At 38.3% G+C, this 17,833-nt stretch overlaps 2 protein-coding genes across 6 annotated transcripts in view; one reads left to right on the top strand and one right to left on the bottom strand.

Moving 5' to 3' along the window:
• The window catches only part of LOC136241845 (muscleblind-like protein 3), a 2,128-nt gene extending 824 nt beyond the window's left edge, over positions 1 to 1,304 (top strand). For all 5 annotated transcript variants that reach the window (XM_066033200.1, XM_066033204.1, XM_066033203.1 and 2 more), the window contains 4 exons: positions 35 to 228; positions 637 to 760; positions 812 to 861; positions 916 to 1,304. In XM_066033200.1, coding sequence (XP_065889272.1) covers positions 35 to 228; positions 637 to 760; positions 812 to 861; positions 916 to 1,074 — 527 coding nt within the window. In that variant the 3' untranslated portion in view covers positions 1,075 to 1,304. The remainder of the gene's footprint in view (positions 1 to 34; positions 229 to 636; positions 761 to 811; positions 862 to 915) is intronic.
• On the bottom strand, positions 1,170 to 17,833 carry LOC136241837 (histone deacetylase complex subunit SAP130-like). Its single transcript, XM_066033189.1, has 14 exons — positions 17,384 to 17,833; positions 17,031 to 17,268; positions 16,353 to 16,979; positions 15,963 to 16,125; positions 15,244 to 15,338; positions 12,813 to 13,029; positions 12,495 to 12,545; positions 12,213 to 12,365; positions 12,016 to 12,158; positions 3,601 to 3,735; positions 1,798 to 1,904; positions 1,620 to 1,742; positions 1,503 to 1,568; positions 1,170 to 1,452 (listed from the first exon to the last, which is right to left on the bottom strand). The coding sequence occupies exons 1-14, from the start codon at positions 17,405 to 17,407 to the stop codon at positions 1,351 to 1,353; spliced, it is 2,244 nt and encodes a 747-aa protein (XP_065889261.1). The 5' UTR covers positions 17,408 to 17,833; the 3' UTR covers positions 1,170 to 1,350.

Genomic DNA, 17,833 nt, shown 5'->3' with positions numbered 1-17,833 from the left:
ACTCAATTCCGTTTTGTTTTTCATTCGTTTTCAGAACCTCAAAACTTTGTGGATGCCAACAACATGGTTGTAGTATGCCCCAATGTTGTCACTATGGGTGAATGCCATTTCACAGAATGTGTTTATGGTCACCCATTGCCTCATCACAAGTTGCACAGAGTGTATCTTCCTAACAATAACCCGTATCCTGCTGCTGCTTCATATCCCTCCATGGGGAGTATGTACATGGTATGTGTGTGTTTAACATAATGGTGTGTAGTGTAATGTAGAATTTCCACCACCCTTGTTTGTGTTTTGGCATGAAAAGTTTATGGGAATTCTATAATACCCTGCATGCTTGTTTTGAGTTAATCTGTTATGTATTCCGTGTAGAAGTTATAGTGATACTCAGGGGCAGCAGCTCTACCTATGATAGCACATGGTGATTAAATGTGTGTTTGATGCTGGCTGGTTGTAGCCAGCTACTGCTGCTGCTGCTGCTGCTAATACAATAGACTTTTTTCCTGCAAACCTTTTTTTTTGTAGACTTGTGTTTGAGTGCTGTGTACGTAGTCGCTGCTTTAAAGGTGTAGGATTGCTGCTGCTAGTTACTTGCGGAAGACAAATTCGTTTATTCTTCTTTTTTTTTTGTTTTAGCAAGGGCAGCCAATGTCAATGGGTACACCTTATTACCACCAGTCAATGATGATCCCCATGTACCAGTATCCGCCAAACATGATATATCCAAATTACATGTCTTCACCAGTTTATCCAAGTCAAGGTAAGAACACTGCTGGTTTGGTGTTTGTCTTTTTACTACTCTTGTACACAGTTCCACATATGGTCATGGGCTATCAACGGCCTCATTCACCCTCTCCATTGGTAAGTGGTCCATGCTGTTGTCATTGAGAAAATGCCATCTTTCTTTTTCACCAGTGGACCCCACCTGGTGTGTTCTTTGGAGCTGATCTACACTCATCAAATAGTTCATTAGGGGAGTTTGGAGTCGAGAAACAGGCAAGATACACCAGCAGTTACATCAAGATGGAGAAGATGCCTTACACCAGTCCATTACCAGATACTTACCAGAATTAACTCTCCACCTCCCAAAATTATTGTCTAATTTGTTCCCTGTGTTAATGTTTCAACTTATTACTCCTATCTTGTTGTGACACTTAAACTGTTGAGGGTTTTTCTTTTACGTATTCAGAGTTATAATTGTCAAACATATTTTTTATTTAAATATATTGTCATAGACAACATCATATATAATATGGAAATGTGTATTTGTCTTTTTAGATATAAGTCTTGTACATACAATAAAACGACTATAAGGGTGACTAAGTGTACCATGTGCAAGGGAATGTTCTGCTAATGTGTCTTTCTTCGCTTTGGATGTTTGACCATGTTTTGTTGACGATATGCGATGTATCTTTGCACAAGATCCATTGCTTTGCCTTTGTGCATCAAAACCTGTTTGAATAAGTAAATGGTGAGATAATAGTGACAATCATACAACGTACTTTCCCCATATTTTCTTTTACGACTGCTGTCTCTGACACTGCTCGATTTGATCTATCTATGTTACCCTAAAGTTTAATAAAGATATAACTAGTTGTAGTACATGTTAGTCTTTCTACCTGTATAAGTTCATTGAAAACATCTAATTCCTCTTCACTGCAAGGTAGCATTTCTGACGAAACACTGCCCAACCGTTGCTTCAACTTTTCAGTGGTTTCTAATATTTTCTTTTCCAACTTATCCTAAGGAAAAACAAGCCTTTTATCAATTGCTATTAACATGTCTTTGAAAACATACCACATCATCTAAGTGAGTTTGCACACGAGATAGTTTCCAGCCAGTGGCCTGCTTAGAAATGGTCTTGCTGCTTAGAAATTGTAATGCCTGCTGTCTCGACGAGTCTTCTGCAATACAAACAATGATGTAACTAAAAGTACCAGTTGAAGACCACAGCCAAGTTGCTGAGGTGGATTACTACATTGTATGATGACACCCTAGGAGTGTTACAAACATACAAGCTCAAGTCACATGCACTGTACAGGATTGGCAAGCTGTTAAATTAACTTAAGAGAAATACTGTGTAGGCTATTCACAATATTAGCTTTCAAACATACAAAAAAACTGAATTGATTATTTTTGTTGTGTGTGTGTACAAATGTTGTAGTGCAACACTGTCAAGAACATTTACAGAGCCATCAACTAATCCACCAATATCTTGTTACAAAAAGCACCAACACAATGTGCATGTACACAAGTAAACTTATATACAGCAAGGTGTATGTGTGTATGAATTCATGTGCAACACACATGCGTGTGTGTTTGTGTATGTGCCCACATATACAATACCAGGTACACACGCACACACACACACACACACACACATCCACATCAAATCAAGTTCACACACCACACACACAGGTACTCCACACACCACACACACAGGTACTCCACACACACACAACCTGTTAGGCTAGTTCAGCATATACCACATACAGGAAGTGGTGCAATAAGAATGATGACTGGTGGTAATAACAGAATTGCATCATATACAAAGTGTGGGTAAAAAATTAGCATGCCAATCAATAGATTATGCAATGTTTATTAATACAAGCAAACTACCTAACTGTTTAGGGAATAGTATATGATCTCTTGTCATTGATATATCTAATGTTTCAACAATAAAAACTGGTCCTTCTATTAGGAGTTCCTGTGTGTGCTTTAAACACAATTTCTGTCAGCACTTCCTTGTGGTAATGAGCTAATGTTGATGAGGATCACAAGGTTGGATATCTGCCAAAAGTTCAGGATGCCATCTGACGATACCACTTCGTGCACACCAATTTTTTGCAACTCTCCCAGGAGATATCAACTTACATTTGCACTTACAGGTAGGACAGACACATCTTGGTGGGCTTGTCACAATTGTCAGTGGTACATGATGCTGCTGCAATATCAATGGCTGCTCTGGTTTCTGTGCAGCTGTGCCATGATTGTTGTCAGTAAATCAGGTGTACATGACAGTCCACCCTTGCGTGTGTGTGTGTGTGTGTGTGTGTGTGTGTGTGTGTGTGTGTGTGTGTGTGTGTGCGTGTGTGTATGTGTGTGTCTAGTAGGTGAAGGTGTGGGTTCCACCTGGACTTTCACCCACTACACAAGACATGGACAGTTGGTTATTTGCTCCTCCAGTACAGGTACCTATTGATGTATAGCTGGGTGGGGTGCTTCCCAAGTTGATGGCAGGCCACCAGGTCCCCATTTAAACAGCTGGGTAGACTGGAGCAATACACGCACACTTGCACACACACACACACACTGTTTCACTGCCCAGTCACAAGTCCCATGTGATCTTTCAAGTAAGAAGGGACAGACAACCACGTACACATACACACGCACGCACACACACATACACGCACACACACGTACACGCACACACACGTACACGCACACACACGTACACGCACACACACGTACACGCACACACACGTACACGCACACACACGTACACGCACACACACGTACACGCACACACACGTACACGCACACACACGTACACGCACACACACGTACACGCACACACACAAACAAACAAACGCAACACACCTTTCACTCTAACATCAGTGTATCTCCAGAAGTGACTATGAGCAGCCTTAGTGTATAACTTATAATTGGAGCACACACTATAGGGTGACCTGTGTAGTGGGGTTGACAGTTGTAAGGATTCCGGGGGTGACTTATCTGCAGAGGGAAAAACAGCACATCAAAAACAAAAAAATTATTGTAATCGGTGTGCATTAATTAGAAAGATATAGAGAAGTTCTTTAATTAAACATACCTGTAGAAAACAGATATACAAGATTGAGTTACAAAATAAATTTAACACACACACACACACTCCTACAAGGTAACCTTGCTGGTTGAAATCCTACACTGTATACTTGTTGAACATCTGTTACCATACACCACAAAGTATTGGGAAGAACACTGATATCATTTATAGACTGGATTTCATTAATTAACTGTGTAACAGATACTACAATATGCAATACTTGTAAGTGTAAATTATTTTTCTTTTACGAAACATTCCAGTGATTATAAGAGTTGGATGCAACTACAAACCTCTCCCTTGCACTCTTGCAAGGTGTAAAAAATCAATTCAAGAAAAGTCAACTGCCACATCTCAACATTTTCATACAAAATGCATGCATAGATATTGTCAAAGAAACTAAAGAGAGGTATCCTGGGATGGAAGTGCTACAGTAAGTGTTCTGGTTTGGAAGTTTTTCTTTCTCAGTAGCATTGCCTGTAGATCTCTTTACAGGTAAAGTTGTAAAATGGATTGTTTACTGTTAGTTCTATTAACTCCACAGGTGTAAACTACTTTGAGTCTATTTGTGAACTGTTTATGTTGTTAAAACCGTTTACAACTACAATAATCCAACTATGAATTAAGTAGCAACTTTAGACTGGCCACTGCATATTTATAATATTTCAGGTCATACCATTAACACACAAAAATACCCTCAGGGGTATATAAATCATTTCCAAGAAAACTATTTATTGTGGTATCATCGTTCTTCTTAGAAATACCACCACATGGAAGCCATTTATGTACAGTACTAGTGACTAGATGAAGAGGGACTTTTAGGAAAAATTAAGGGCGTCACACACAGCGTGGCTAGGCCATCAAAAAGATGCCCAACAAATTCTGAGCACCCTAAAATGAAAGAGGTCCCAAAATTAAAACTAGGCGTGCACAGGGAACAGTCACACATTTGTAACGTGGGTGATGTAATGTGCATACAGGTTAGTGCCTTGCCTAGTTTTCAAACATAGCTGCATCATACTGCTAAGTGAATGGTTACCTTGACAATGTGAGAGATTAGCATTACACAAACACTAGTCCTCATGTAAGCTTGTATTTGTAAAAGGTGACTAAACTTGTAACTAAATCAGTGATTACCTTATCTGTATACAAAGTCTTTTTGTGGATAGAAGTTTTTCTGACAGTGATATGGTATCAACTTTGTGTAACACAATCCACAGTAACAGAAATTCACTGATGAAGCTTATTACTGGCTGGCAATAGTACAGCTACAGGGTGTATACATTATACAGTGTTTGAATTAATTGAAATTTTCTGACCAAAATTCATTGTAGTTTGAGCATGTTCCACTTTGGTTGGACATAATGTGTATTCACTATAGTGTCCTTCCAATATGCTATCATGTACTTACTGACTTGCAATCAGTGAATAACACTTCAACTAAAATACTGGTTATGTCACAAGTAATTTAATATAATAATTTTAAAGAACAGCAGTGGAATAGTCTTCAAAGAAAGGGACTTCTTTGAAATATATCAAAGCAAAAGCAAAAATATATATATATTGAAAATTACTCTGAAACAGCTAGTACTATACAGTAAACTCATCGATGTGGAAAATTCAGATGCCATTTTATTGAATAAATAGTTTGTTTCATGCAGCAAATGCTGTATAATAATTCAGTTATGTTGCTATACATGACCAGATCTGTAAAACACCCAACATAATAGTGCATTTTTCAAATAAAAATATTTATAATTTATTTAGCCAAGTGTATGCCGCTCTGGTGAAAAATCGGTTTGTACATAGTGTATAGGGAAATGAACTTACAGGTGTTTATACTAAAACTTCCAAACACAATGATATACAGAGTTGAGACTTGCACCATCATGTCCGCCATGAATAGGGGAATCCATTGGTTGGTAAGTTTTTCCTTGTATCACTTTTTTTCACCACAGACAAAGATGAAATCAGTATAGAAAGATCGACTGTGTTCTATCTCTTTGTTGTGACATAAACAAATGGCCATAACTAATGTTTCAGTTTGTCAACTGTAACCAAACAAAGATTTTTGAACATAGGCAGGAAGATGATGCCTAGGTGTGCATGTGTCCTATGCCAGCCACTGTACTGTTGATTTACACCATGTTCTTTACCAGATGACTAGCATTAACATCAGGGTATACTATTTCACTACTCATGCTAGCTTGTGACTGGCTGCAATACACATTCTTATGGTTATGGCTAGTACATGAATTGAGACTATATGTATTTGACAAATCTAAGTCCCTGATGCCCGCAGGGGCCAACACTAATTATACACGGACTGCATTCCGATGGCATTATGAAAGCCCAAGCAATAGTCATGGCAGCTCCAGTGAGTATTACAGCTGCATCCAAGGCTGAGGTTACCATGAGTACAAATGTAGCTGCAGCCTGGCTATCTGGGATGCATCAGTAGCCACTAGGAGACACTGGTAGGAGAAATCCTACCCCTAGCTCGTGCACAAAAATCAGATAGGTACAGGGAAATGTTTGGCTGCAACTGTGGGACCAGATGGGACCATGCTCAGTAGCTAGTATATCTTACAACGTTGACTAGATCTTTGTCAGAATCAGTGATGCCACGATATATCATATATCGTGATAGAAACATTTCATGATAATCGTGATAGAGGAAAAAGCTATACGGTGATATCAAAAACGCAAACTATTTAGTGAAAAGTGACTTGATATTTACAAATATGAGGATATTTCTCTGGCAACATGTAGTGATGCATAAAAAAGCGTCAACTTTATCACATCATTTTTATAAGCATAATAGATTGACTGAATAAAACTTGTCCTGTGAAAACAAATAAACGTGACCGTCCCAGCAAAAAACCCAACTTGTTTGCACAAGCATGCGCATTGAGAAAAACGAATTTTAAAAATAATTCGCAAAATTACGCATGCTACAAGAAAAAATATGCAAGTTTTTATCGGGCCAGTACTTGAAGAAGGAAGACTCAAATCAATTAAAAACTACATATCATCTTATTTGCCTGCTCATGGGGAGTTTAAAAACCTTTGCTTCGTTTCTGTAGCTCCAATGGTATGCGTGTCACGTGCGTTTGTTTACGATGTGGTAAATGCAAACAAGATAGTCGTCATTTCTTCTACTAAACTGCCTTCATATCTACATGTTCAAGTGACTACAGGGCTAACTCATGGTGAACATTTTAAGCCAAATCTCAATGTTGTAGACTAATTCAAATGGAAGTTACGGCTGCGAATGCATGTGTCCGTAGTTTGTTTTCAGTATAGTCACTGTACAAATCGATTATCTTTGCTCTTCCCACTGTCTAGCGATATAATTCCAAAACTACTTACCACAGAAGGCTGAAACTTTGGTGACTCATTTCTTGGACACTGCAGATAATCTTGAGAGAAAAAAAAATTGTGCAAACAAGTCGGGTTTTTGCTGAGACGGTCACATATCGTGACTAAGTGACTATCGTGATACAAGTCCCATGATATCATGATTGTGATATTAAAATTTTCATATCGTGGAACCACTAGTTAGAATAAGCTGTACAGGTTCACAGGTCTTCCCTTGGATTTCTCTGTTATCAATTTCCTTAGCTAGCTGGATAAATATTTGGCAGATTCTAATTGGACAATTTCAGCAAAAATTTGCCAACCGCCAAATTTAATTCCCTGTCAAAGTTTCTGCTTATACAGTATAACCTGGTGCAAAAGAATTGTCTGCCAATATTCGCCATTTGCAGTACTTTAACCATGGTAACATGATAACAACCGTCAATTTTGGTACTCAAAATGCATCCAATAGTCATTATCATGGTGAATAGAGGCCCTTGTACGGCTTACAGCACACCAGAGGTCACTTACTGTTCTAAATGAATAAGATCAGTTAAGGTTTAACTGCTTCAGTAGTAAATGAAACAAGGGAGTTACACCTCTGCATGCTTATGAGGAGTGTAAATATTTTTGTTTAGTGAGTTGTATACAAAACAATAATTTACACCAAATGACTTCCTTTTGACAGTTATTATAGCATACCTGTAATTATCATAACACGTCACAGTGAATAAACTGAACCAAGTCTCAATTCTGTAAACTAATGTAGCTGTAATTGTAGTAATTAAATGCTGTGTAGTTTTATTTCCAGCATAGTCAGCAATTCATGGGCTTTCCAACTAAACTCTGGTGGTTTTACTACAAACTTCTAAACATTACACAACGCAAATCGCCAAAAGTGTTGCAAATGGCTAGTATCTATTCTTTACTTTGAGACTAGACACTGTCCAACAGTTTACTTCTGATACGTGGATTGCAGAGGTGCTTTTCGAACACTTCTTGATTCTTAATGCTGTGTAACAGGTTGAACATAGCCAATAACAAAGTGTAATGGCTATGTTCACTTTTCAGACGATAACTGGTGTAACCCCCAATTGCTTAGTACAATTTGTTTATTTAGTATTGTATGATTTTGATTTTGTAATCAATGCTAATTAGTTATGTAATTTGTGTAAAGAGCAGGACCCACAGGCATTTGCCCTTTTCACCTGTATGATTATTATTATTATTATAACTGGGGCGTGCAGCTCCATTTCTTTCTTTCGGTATGTGTGGATTGAGGAGTTGCTTTTCAAATAGTTCTTGATTCATAATGCTGTGTAACGATTTGAACAGCTGACAATGGATACTTCACTTTTCAGATGATAGTTGATATAGCTGGGGCGTGTGGTGCCATTTCAGATGTGGTATGCGTGGGTTCAATGGTCATAATAATTCTTTACAAAAAAAAGTTGACAAACAAGTACACACAAAAAAAAGGAATTTTGAACTAGAGCAGGGGCCATAGTGCATCGACAAAACGTACTGAAACAAGCTGGGAGTAGTGCATGATATTAAATCACAGTAAAACAATAAGAAGTGTTATATCCCTACTGTGCTCAAGATGCCATAATGGAAATGCACAGTAGGGATATAACACTTCTTTTTACTGTGATTTAATATCATGCACTACTCCAGCTTGTTTCAGTACTTTTTATCATTGCGCTATGGTCCCTACTTTAGTTAAAAATTCCATTTTTTTTTGTGTACTTGTGCAATTTAGAGGTTACCCACAATGATTTATCAACTTCGAAAACAGCCAGCTGACACAATGTATCTTTAAATTCCTAAAGAGGTGGCAAAAGAAAAATATCGACTGAGACCAGTACTGCTTTGATTCAAGTTTAGTTGCAATGGTGCTAGTGAACATATCAATTCTATTAATGTCAATGGTATCCTTACCGAAAGAAAGAAATGGTGCCACCTCCCCCCAAGTTATATCAATTATTGTTTGAAAAGTAAAGTATCCATTACGCTTCGTTGTTGGCTATGTTTAACCCGCTACATAGAAATACGAATCGAGAACTGTTCGAAAAGCACTTCTACCAACAAAATAGCCACTATGAAAAATACGGACGATTTCCATTACGAAGGGGAGCCATCATGTGCTATTGCCAAATCGACACTTTTCGCTGTCAGAAAGATGAATGGGACACAAAGGAGGACACTGGTAAGTCCATGAAGAATACATTGTACGTACTGCAGTATGCCAAAAGGCACCTATCAGGCTGAAGCGACATCAAACAGTGAAAAAATCAAGCCCATAGCTTTACCCATTATTGAGTTCCGCTTGTCTGAAGGCATCAGTCAGTCGGTAAAAAATTCCATTAAATTTTTTTTTTTAAATTCTGTAGGGTACCATTCTGTAGCAACTTGCACAAACTGTATCATATATGAGGCCAGAATAGACATAAATTAGATGATAAGACGATAAGTATGATAATTATTGCAACATACAATAAATATTGCCTATGAGATAATATTATGAAGGCTAAGTATATGCAATAGTTGTAACGTGAGCACTTAATTAGGTGATATTGGCAATCTATCAACCTTTAGCTCAGATGCACACCCGGGTGCTTCATACCACAATATAGAATAAATGACTGGTACCGTTTAATCACTGGGGTACTAAAAACAAGGGTACTACTACACAAGAGTCTACATTTTTGGATAAATATTTTTCACCTCTTACTTTGTCCACAATCACTTTTCACCTCGTGTGCTCCGAGGTGTACTGTAAGAAATAAATGCCTATGGGTCTGAATAGATACCAGGCTCGTTTAAACATCCTGGACTTCTGTACGGATAAATAGAGTAAATGAATGGCCTTGGACAGCATGTGCCATCAAATTTAAAGTGTGCATATATCATAAAGGAGTAGGCATGGCCCACAAATTTACATCACCCCAAAGAAAACAGCCTCAATTTCCCCTGATGATGATAGGCAGTATTGGTTAGGTAAAAACTAAGCTCAAACAAGCTTTCAGATCAACCCGAAACGCTTTCAATATATTGTTGCTGACCATATCATTGGTTATAACCTTTTAGCAAAGTAATAAATTAATTTTCAGTGAAAACAAGTACATTTATTGACATTGCAAACTTTTCAAAATGTGTAGTTGTGTTTCAATATATTGCAATAATCGCATAAATAACTCATGCAATAATCGCAAGTCACAAATTAAATATCGCCCAACCTAAATTCTGAGCCTGCATAGCTATACTACAGATATATCAGTATAGACATGGCTGATAGTTTGCTTGCTAAAATAGTAAACAGCAATGGTGACCACAGATTATTAACAACCCATTGCGGGCTTCTAGTAACCTCATTCAGATATCAAAGGAACTCCTTCATAAATATTCAAAACTTATTTTAAAAATGTATTCAAAAAAGTGGAATGGAATTTATTCAAAAAGTAAAGGAAATGGGAAATTTATTCAATTTGACATGTTACAACTTTGTAGCAGCCTCACAAAGAAAGTGTGATAAAACACACTCCTGTAACTTGATGCAGTTTTCATGTGCACATGTTGCCCAATGTAACAGATGAAAAGGAAACCACTGGACATACATGGCTTCCCATTGGATAGCAATTAAAATGGTTTTGTTTAGAAGTAATCAATGTCGAGTGTACACTTAGATGGCTTTGATGCTGTTTGATCAGGAAACACTACACACCACAACATCTGATCATAATGAACACAATACTAGTTTTTATAGTAGTTAAGAATATTTTTAGCTGGATTGATAGACTGTTATCATTTTGTTTACTACATTCTGGGAAGTAAGATTGGGTCTGTGGACTTTACAGTAAGGTTACAAGTTACATAGGTTGAAAAGTGTATTGCCATAAATCAGGAAAAATTTGTTGTCTAAAATTTTTGTCACTGGCTGTACCGTTGAAATTTAAGACAATGAATTATTAACTATACGAATAATTTGTGCATACAAATATTAACATAGTTATTCCATCAAAAATTATGCCAGTGACGAAAATATGGTGCATAAAAATTTCAATACATGAAAATTTTCTATGCCAAAATTTTCCTCAGCGGTTATTTCATTGCCTAGCTGTATGCAGAAGTGAATGGAATTTATACTGACGTTTCATGTATTAGTATAAAGCAGCAAAAACAAGTGGCAGAAATGTACATACTATGGACTAGTCAAACTATTTACAATTATTTCTGTCTCCAGTGTACAAAAAACTTCAAGCCAGCATTTTTATCCCACATTACGAATGCCAGCAAACATGCTCAGCTGCTTACAGTAAAACCAGCTAGGAATGATTAATCAATCCACATAATATAGAATGCACTTTCTTTTAGTTCAAAATTATAATTGAATTATAGGAGTATACAATAGTTTGACCACTCAAGAATAAGTAGATTGACCACTAAGAGAAATCATTACAGCAAGTAGACAAATTCAATTACTGATGGGTAACTCTTGCTTTTAACACACGAGCAAAAAGTCCCTCAAACTTAGTTAGCAGTCTGATATCCATCATAATGCCAGCAACATGATAAAAAGGAAACAAAAAAGCTCAGCAAACCAGATGCACTGATTAATTACTTGGAAGGCCCTATACTCTCAGGTGCAGATGTTAAGAAATAGGAGCAAGGAAACGAACAGAAGCAAAGAAGACTACAACAACTACTAAATGAAGACAGGCATCTTCATGTGGTACTTTGACAACCAAACATTACACATGTGTACCGAAAAAACAATATGTACAGCTAATCACAACTTGACATTTGCTACACTACTTGAACAACGTACACACCTTGTGAGACAGTCTGAGATTCCGAACTGTTGCTTGGCAATGATGTGGGTGTGGACTCGTCCCTTCCATGTGACCTTGTGGGTGTTTCCACTCCCATGTTAGAACTAGGGACATTACTAGCGTAATGGTCCTCAGTTGGATTACTATACAACAAAACAAGTAAACAATGTTTTAAAAATTCTTACAGCTACACTTACACTAATTGTTTGCGTGGTTTCTTTCTGGGTGACATGAAATCTGGCACATTTTCTTCCAACCTTGATGCAACATTTGCTGCATTTTCATTGGGTAGATTCGCAGGTGACTGGCTGCCATGATAATCCACAAAACCATTGGTGGGAGAAGCCACACTAAAAGTACAGGGAAGCCATGTGCCACATGCATGTACAAAAATACACCACAAGTAGTACAGCTTCAATGAGACTTAAAAAAGGTTAAAATAATGTTGTAGTACACAACACAGCAATAGGGCAACTCACTTCTGCTGGCCTGGTGTTGTCTTTGAATAACTTGGGGCATCCCGTTTCACACTAGAGATGTAATCAAGACTCAAGTAAATTTGAAAACTTCCCACATACAATTAACATCTGTTACACTTCCACTGCAGCGTACAATACACCAATCAAATAAAATAATTATACTTAATGAGTCTGAGTGCATGTTATGTGCACAGTTGTGTTCGTGTACGTGTACACTACACATATAAGCATTGTGTATACACATGCATGTGTGCACAAACATGATGAATGTATATTTATAACCACATACTGGTTAAGTGCAAATGCTACACTGCTCACTTGTCAACTGTTCTCTTGCGTAAGATGCTTGGCCGGCTGGAGGTGGGGCTCTGACTGACTGCAGAAGGCAGGAGTGGCTGAGATCGTGGATGGTCTGCTGCATCACCAGGTGTACCCGGCTCCCTCATCACATGATCTCTTGACGGCCACTGAGGTGTTGGCTTGACCAGTGTAGTAGTTGATGACGTGACAGTTGGTGTGGAGTGGGTGGATAGTGCTAGGATGTGGGGAAACATACAGTGTACATCCTGTATCTGTAAGTGTGCACGTAACCGTACATATCATAAATACACACAGGGAAAAGTGAGCAGTTCACATGCATACACACGTGCGCACGTACACACACATACACTATACGCACGTAGACAATACATACAATAGAACACGCACATAGTAATCACAGTACAAAATAACTACCCTAAGTTTGCTAGTTGATGTATACATGAACTTGTCAATATACTATTGAGGGTGCATGTGTATATACTGTCACAACCCAAACCAAACACCCTTATGTTTTATAAATTCCATAATATACATTTCATTGTTATAACAGCACAAACAAATATACAACTGGTTCTCACAAGACTCAACATTTTACACATTAGGAAATTAATGGACCAAAAACCAAACACTTTTTTCACCCTTTGTACTACCACATGTTGGCAAATATTTAAAGTTTCCGTGTATGAGCTGAAGACATAACAATCAACAGAAGGAAAGCCCAAAGATTAATGTGTAGAATATATTGTGATAGGTCAAGTGACTAATAGATGCATTTGGAACAAACTTAGCTAGTTAATGACAGTACTACTAAAAATCACAAACAGCTCAAAGTCACAAAATAGTAAAGTTATCTCAAATTTAATTACTAAAATATTAATGGGGGAGTCCCTGGGGAACCTCTTTGCCACCACAAATATTGGACACCAGTTTCCTTATTGCTTTGCATGCAGGTAGCATGTAATCAATACAAGTATTGGACATGCAACTGATTAATATACAAGTAACATAGATACACTGGGTTACTTAGGATTATTAAATCTATACCAGTACATCCCAGGGCCCTTACACGCTACAGTGTGCTACTTTCCTAGCCGTTAAACACGCATTAACACCTGGAACAATGCTTGGTTGCGTGATCGAACATCATAGGTCTGGAGTCAGTGCAGGCAAATCCTCACAGGGAAAGACTAGTAACCCACAGGAGGCTGTACCATGATGAAGGTGTGGGCAGCCGAAATTCCACCTGGACCTTGTGTGAAACACGGACAGTTGGCATTTGCTTCCCTAGTTAACACCAGGTAGACATTTAAACATTTCGGCAGATTGAATGGAGCAAAGTTTCTTGCTCAAGGAAACAACACCAACTGGGGATCTAACCTGGAACCTTTCGATTACCAGGCCAGTGCTCTAGTTCATGCTGCATCTGACACACAACATCCACACTACACATCCACCTAATGAGTCAATATTCATCACAAATTTAATGAAGGGCAAACACAAATCAACATGTCTCATATAGCAAACATGAAGGGCTTCAAATTAATTTTATTAAAACTACACATTACACATTTCAGATGGCTATACTGTACCAGTCAAAACCCTACATTGCCTAAAGCATCTAGCACCGTAACTCTTGTTGGTAACACACAAGTTGCTTGGAAACTTGATATCAAACTTCAAGTTGAATGTCAAATATTTAAAACCCTAACATTTCTGTGTCTTCTCAAACTATTTACTGCAGTTCACTACACACTCACTACTTATAAAATATTAAGGTACATCATGAATTTCCTAACTTGTAACTTGTACATGTGAAAATGAAATCATGAAAGACTTTGGCATGTCAGGGAAATTTATATTGGCCCCTAGACCACCTAACTCCCTTTAGTGAGTTTATTCATGGCAGAAGAAACGATTAATCTCCACTGCCTAATGTATGTACAGCATGCAAAGTCTCCAGTATGATAACCATGCACACTTCAATGATATCCCAAGTATTGTTATATCCACAGTACATCATGTAGTTTGTACATTCTGTGCATACTATACGTATGCGTAATAAATTTTTGGGGGGACCACATCAGAAAGGAAAACCTGTAAAACCTTCATAATTAGGATGCATGTCCTTGGTCCCATTTAGACCCCTGTAATCAGGACACCACTCTAGTAGGGACATTTCAGGTATGGTCCCAAGGTGTCAGAATGGAGGGACTCCCCCACAGCTTCTTGCTGTGTTTATGCTTAACCACTGTCAAAACAATAGTAGAAAGTGTTAAACAGTAAAAATCAAAAAGGCACAGTAAAACTTTCAGCTGATAACAAATGATCAATTGACAACTATAACTGTTAATTGGCTAGTCCAGAATATGGGCCACATATAAACAAGACTAAACTATATTACACAGTGTGCTTCAGTTACCCTACTTACCTCGAGTGATGCTTGTAACAACAGTGGGTGGGGGGTGAGGAACTTTGTCATTGTGTAGATGGGATGTTGTTGACGACCATGTGCTAGTAGGTACCCTACACAAACAGTAATTATTAGATATTTAACATGACAAATCTAATTACTAATTTACGAGTATTGATACCTCTCTAAATGGTCACTTCTTTATTAAAACCACATCACTGTAGTGGTCAATTCTAGTTAGCCTCTCAATATCCAGAGGTCAAGTAGGTTACACAGGTGGCCTTACTTAAGGTTATCTACACTGGGCTATCTACAAATTAACTACTGAGGCCACAACTATATTATACATAAGTGATTTAGAAAATTCCCCGAGTGAAGCAGACAAAAAGAGAATGAGAGAAAATGGCAAACTGTGGCCGCTAGGATTAAGACAGCTCACAGCGTTAGCACCACCAGATTGTGGCATTATTGTATCAAATGATCAATGATGTTTATCTTGCCCAGAAAATAAGCTAACAGTGAGGCTACTTCTTTTTTTTTTTGGTTTTTGCTGATTTTCAGTTGATGAATATAGTGAACAACCATGGGCTAGACCACAGGTTACCAACTATTTAGTAAGCCTCTACTCTAGAGAGCATTGACAATGAAGGGCAAAAAATTCATTACACCTTAACCTTTTAATATTGCATAATTATACCAGAAGCCTTAAGACATTTAATTACATCATCATCACTGACCTATTAACGTCCACAGAAGCTGCTGCAGGGGGTGCGGTCCCACTTACAGATGTGTGTAATGACTTGCTGTGTCTCAGGACAGCAGCAGATGGATCCAACACACCCCCCACTTGCCCAATACTTGGGTGGCTTCCTGCAGCATGGCTTCCCAGAGGTTTGGAGTCTACAAGAGATACACACAAAACCAAAAATTCAAATTTTAGTCTATGGTAATAATCTGCACACATAGGTGTTCCCATCTGAGGAACCTCATGGACACTGAGACAGAGAGAATTATCGTTACAATTTCTATATTAAGGCAACTTTAGGCTAAACGAATATCTTAATGGAGGGTTTTCTACAATTTTAGAGGGCTTACACAGAGGTTTCAGAGAGACAACATTTACTTACTTGAATTTGAAGAAGAAATTGAAGAATTACTACTGTTATTCTGTAGTGTGCTTGACACTTGAGGTAGTTGTTTCCAGTGTAAATTGTTTGCAGAGTTAACTAGTTCAGAGTTTGTAATAATCTTCATTTGGTTGTTACTGTTGTTCACTGCATGCAGTACATCAATAGTACTGCCACCTGAGTCCTTCATCAACTTGTTCCGACCACCTACCAAGTCCCCATCATCAGCGAGTATCTTCACAGGAGCATTTGTTGATGTTGAGGGCATTACAACTGAAAAGGCAGACTTCATGTTACTACCTACATTAGCTCCACTTGAAGGTAACAGCATGTGTGAGTTCGGTAAAGGCAAGGATGTGGATTTAGCCTTAATTTGACTGTTCAAAGTTGAAGATGGAGATAGCATATTGATTAAATTTTTCTTGTTCGGAGATTCTGGTCTGGAAATGGATGCAACAGGCACTGTATAGTTATTACTTATGGCTGGTGTGGATGATGCTTTGGGAATTATTTTTACAGAACTTTTACTTGCTGGTGGCTGCAGTAATGCATCTGGATTAAAACTTTCGTAGGATACGGTTGTTGTCCCTTGGTTGGAAACTTGTCCAGGTATTCCAAGATTGAGCGCTAAGGAAATAAGTAATTCAGTACATATTAGATATTAAATGTGCTACTTACGGACACTGAACATAGGTGGTCCCATTTCGTTAATGCCATGGGCATTCTTGTTCTGGTGGGCTGCTGCAAAAGGGCTACCTCCCAAGCTGAGACCATGTGGCATCATAGGAAACAGCGAAGGATGGACTGATGGAAAAGGGATTTGAGAAAAGGCACTTCCAGCTGGATGGTGAGATGACAAGGCTAGGCTGGCCATAGGGGGCCCCAGTGCATGCCTACTTTGCGGAATCGAGTGGTCCTGCAAAAATTCAAACAAAAGTTTACGCATGCTGAAAGGCGCGAACACAACAATATACGCGCAGCACGTAAACACTTGAAAATGACACGGGCTCTAAATAGAAACACACCCTCACCTCTGAAATCCTGTTCTCACTCATAAAAACGTAGTAATAATCTTGAAACAGTTACCCCAAAAAAATTCAGTTGGGTTTCAGCAACCTTCTTCGCCCGCAGTGACAACAAACACTCTTCCTAAGATTACGAAATACTATCTTCACTCTGGACACTTACAACAACAGTCAAGTCGCCAAATGTGAGTATCCACTCTTTTGACTTCGAGAGTTTTCAGGCGTTTGGCAACCGTCAACTCGAAAATATTCAATTTATCGTCAGGTGCAAGTTCCAACTCTGGCCCGACAAAAGCGACGCTTTATCCACAACTTCAACTATCTTCTAAACACAATCTCGACGAACAATCACCGTTGACAAATGTCTTAACGTAGTAGCGGGACTTCACTTCATCGACTGCTCGGTCGGTCTTCCATCTACTAGGCTCCAATAATAGTATTTCTCTGACCACGCCT

The sequence above is a fragment of the Dysidea avara genome, chromosome 12 (assembly GCF_963678975.1).
Source record: "Dysidea avara chromosome 12, odDysAvar1.4, whole genome shotgun sequence".
NCBI classification, from domain to species: Eukaryota; Metazoa; Porifera; class Demospongiae; order Dictyoceratida; family Dysideidae; genus Dysidea; species Dysidea avara.
The sequence above is the reverse complement of the archived record's forward strand: the minus strand, read 5'-3'. Positions and strand labels throughout refer to the sequence as shown.

Bases quoted from the DNA above. Each gene is read 5' to 3' on its own strand.
- LOC136241837 (XM_066033189.1), bottom strand. From the start codon at position 17,407: ATGAGTGAGAACAGGATTTCAGAG. The intron at 16,126-16,352 runs GTAAGTAAATGT...TATCTCTTGTAG, and splicing joins AATTTCTTCTTCAAATTCAA to ACTCCAAACCTCTGGGAAGC. The intron at 12,159-12,212 runs GTAAGTGTAGCT...TTTGTTGTATAG, and splicing joins AAACCACGCAAACAATTAGT to TAATCCAACTGAGGACCATT.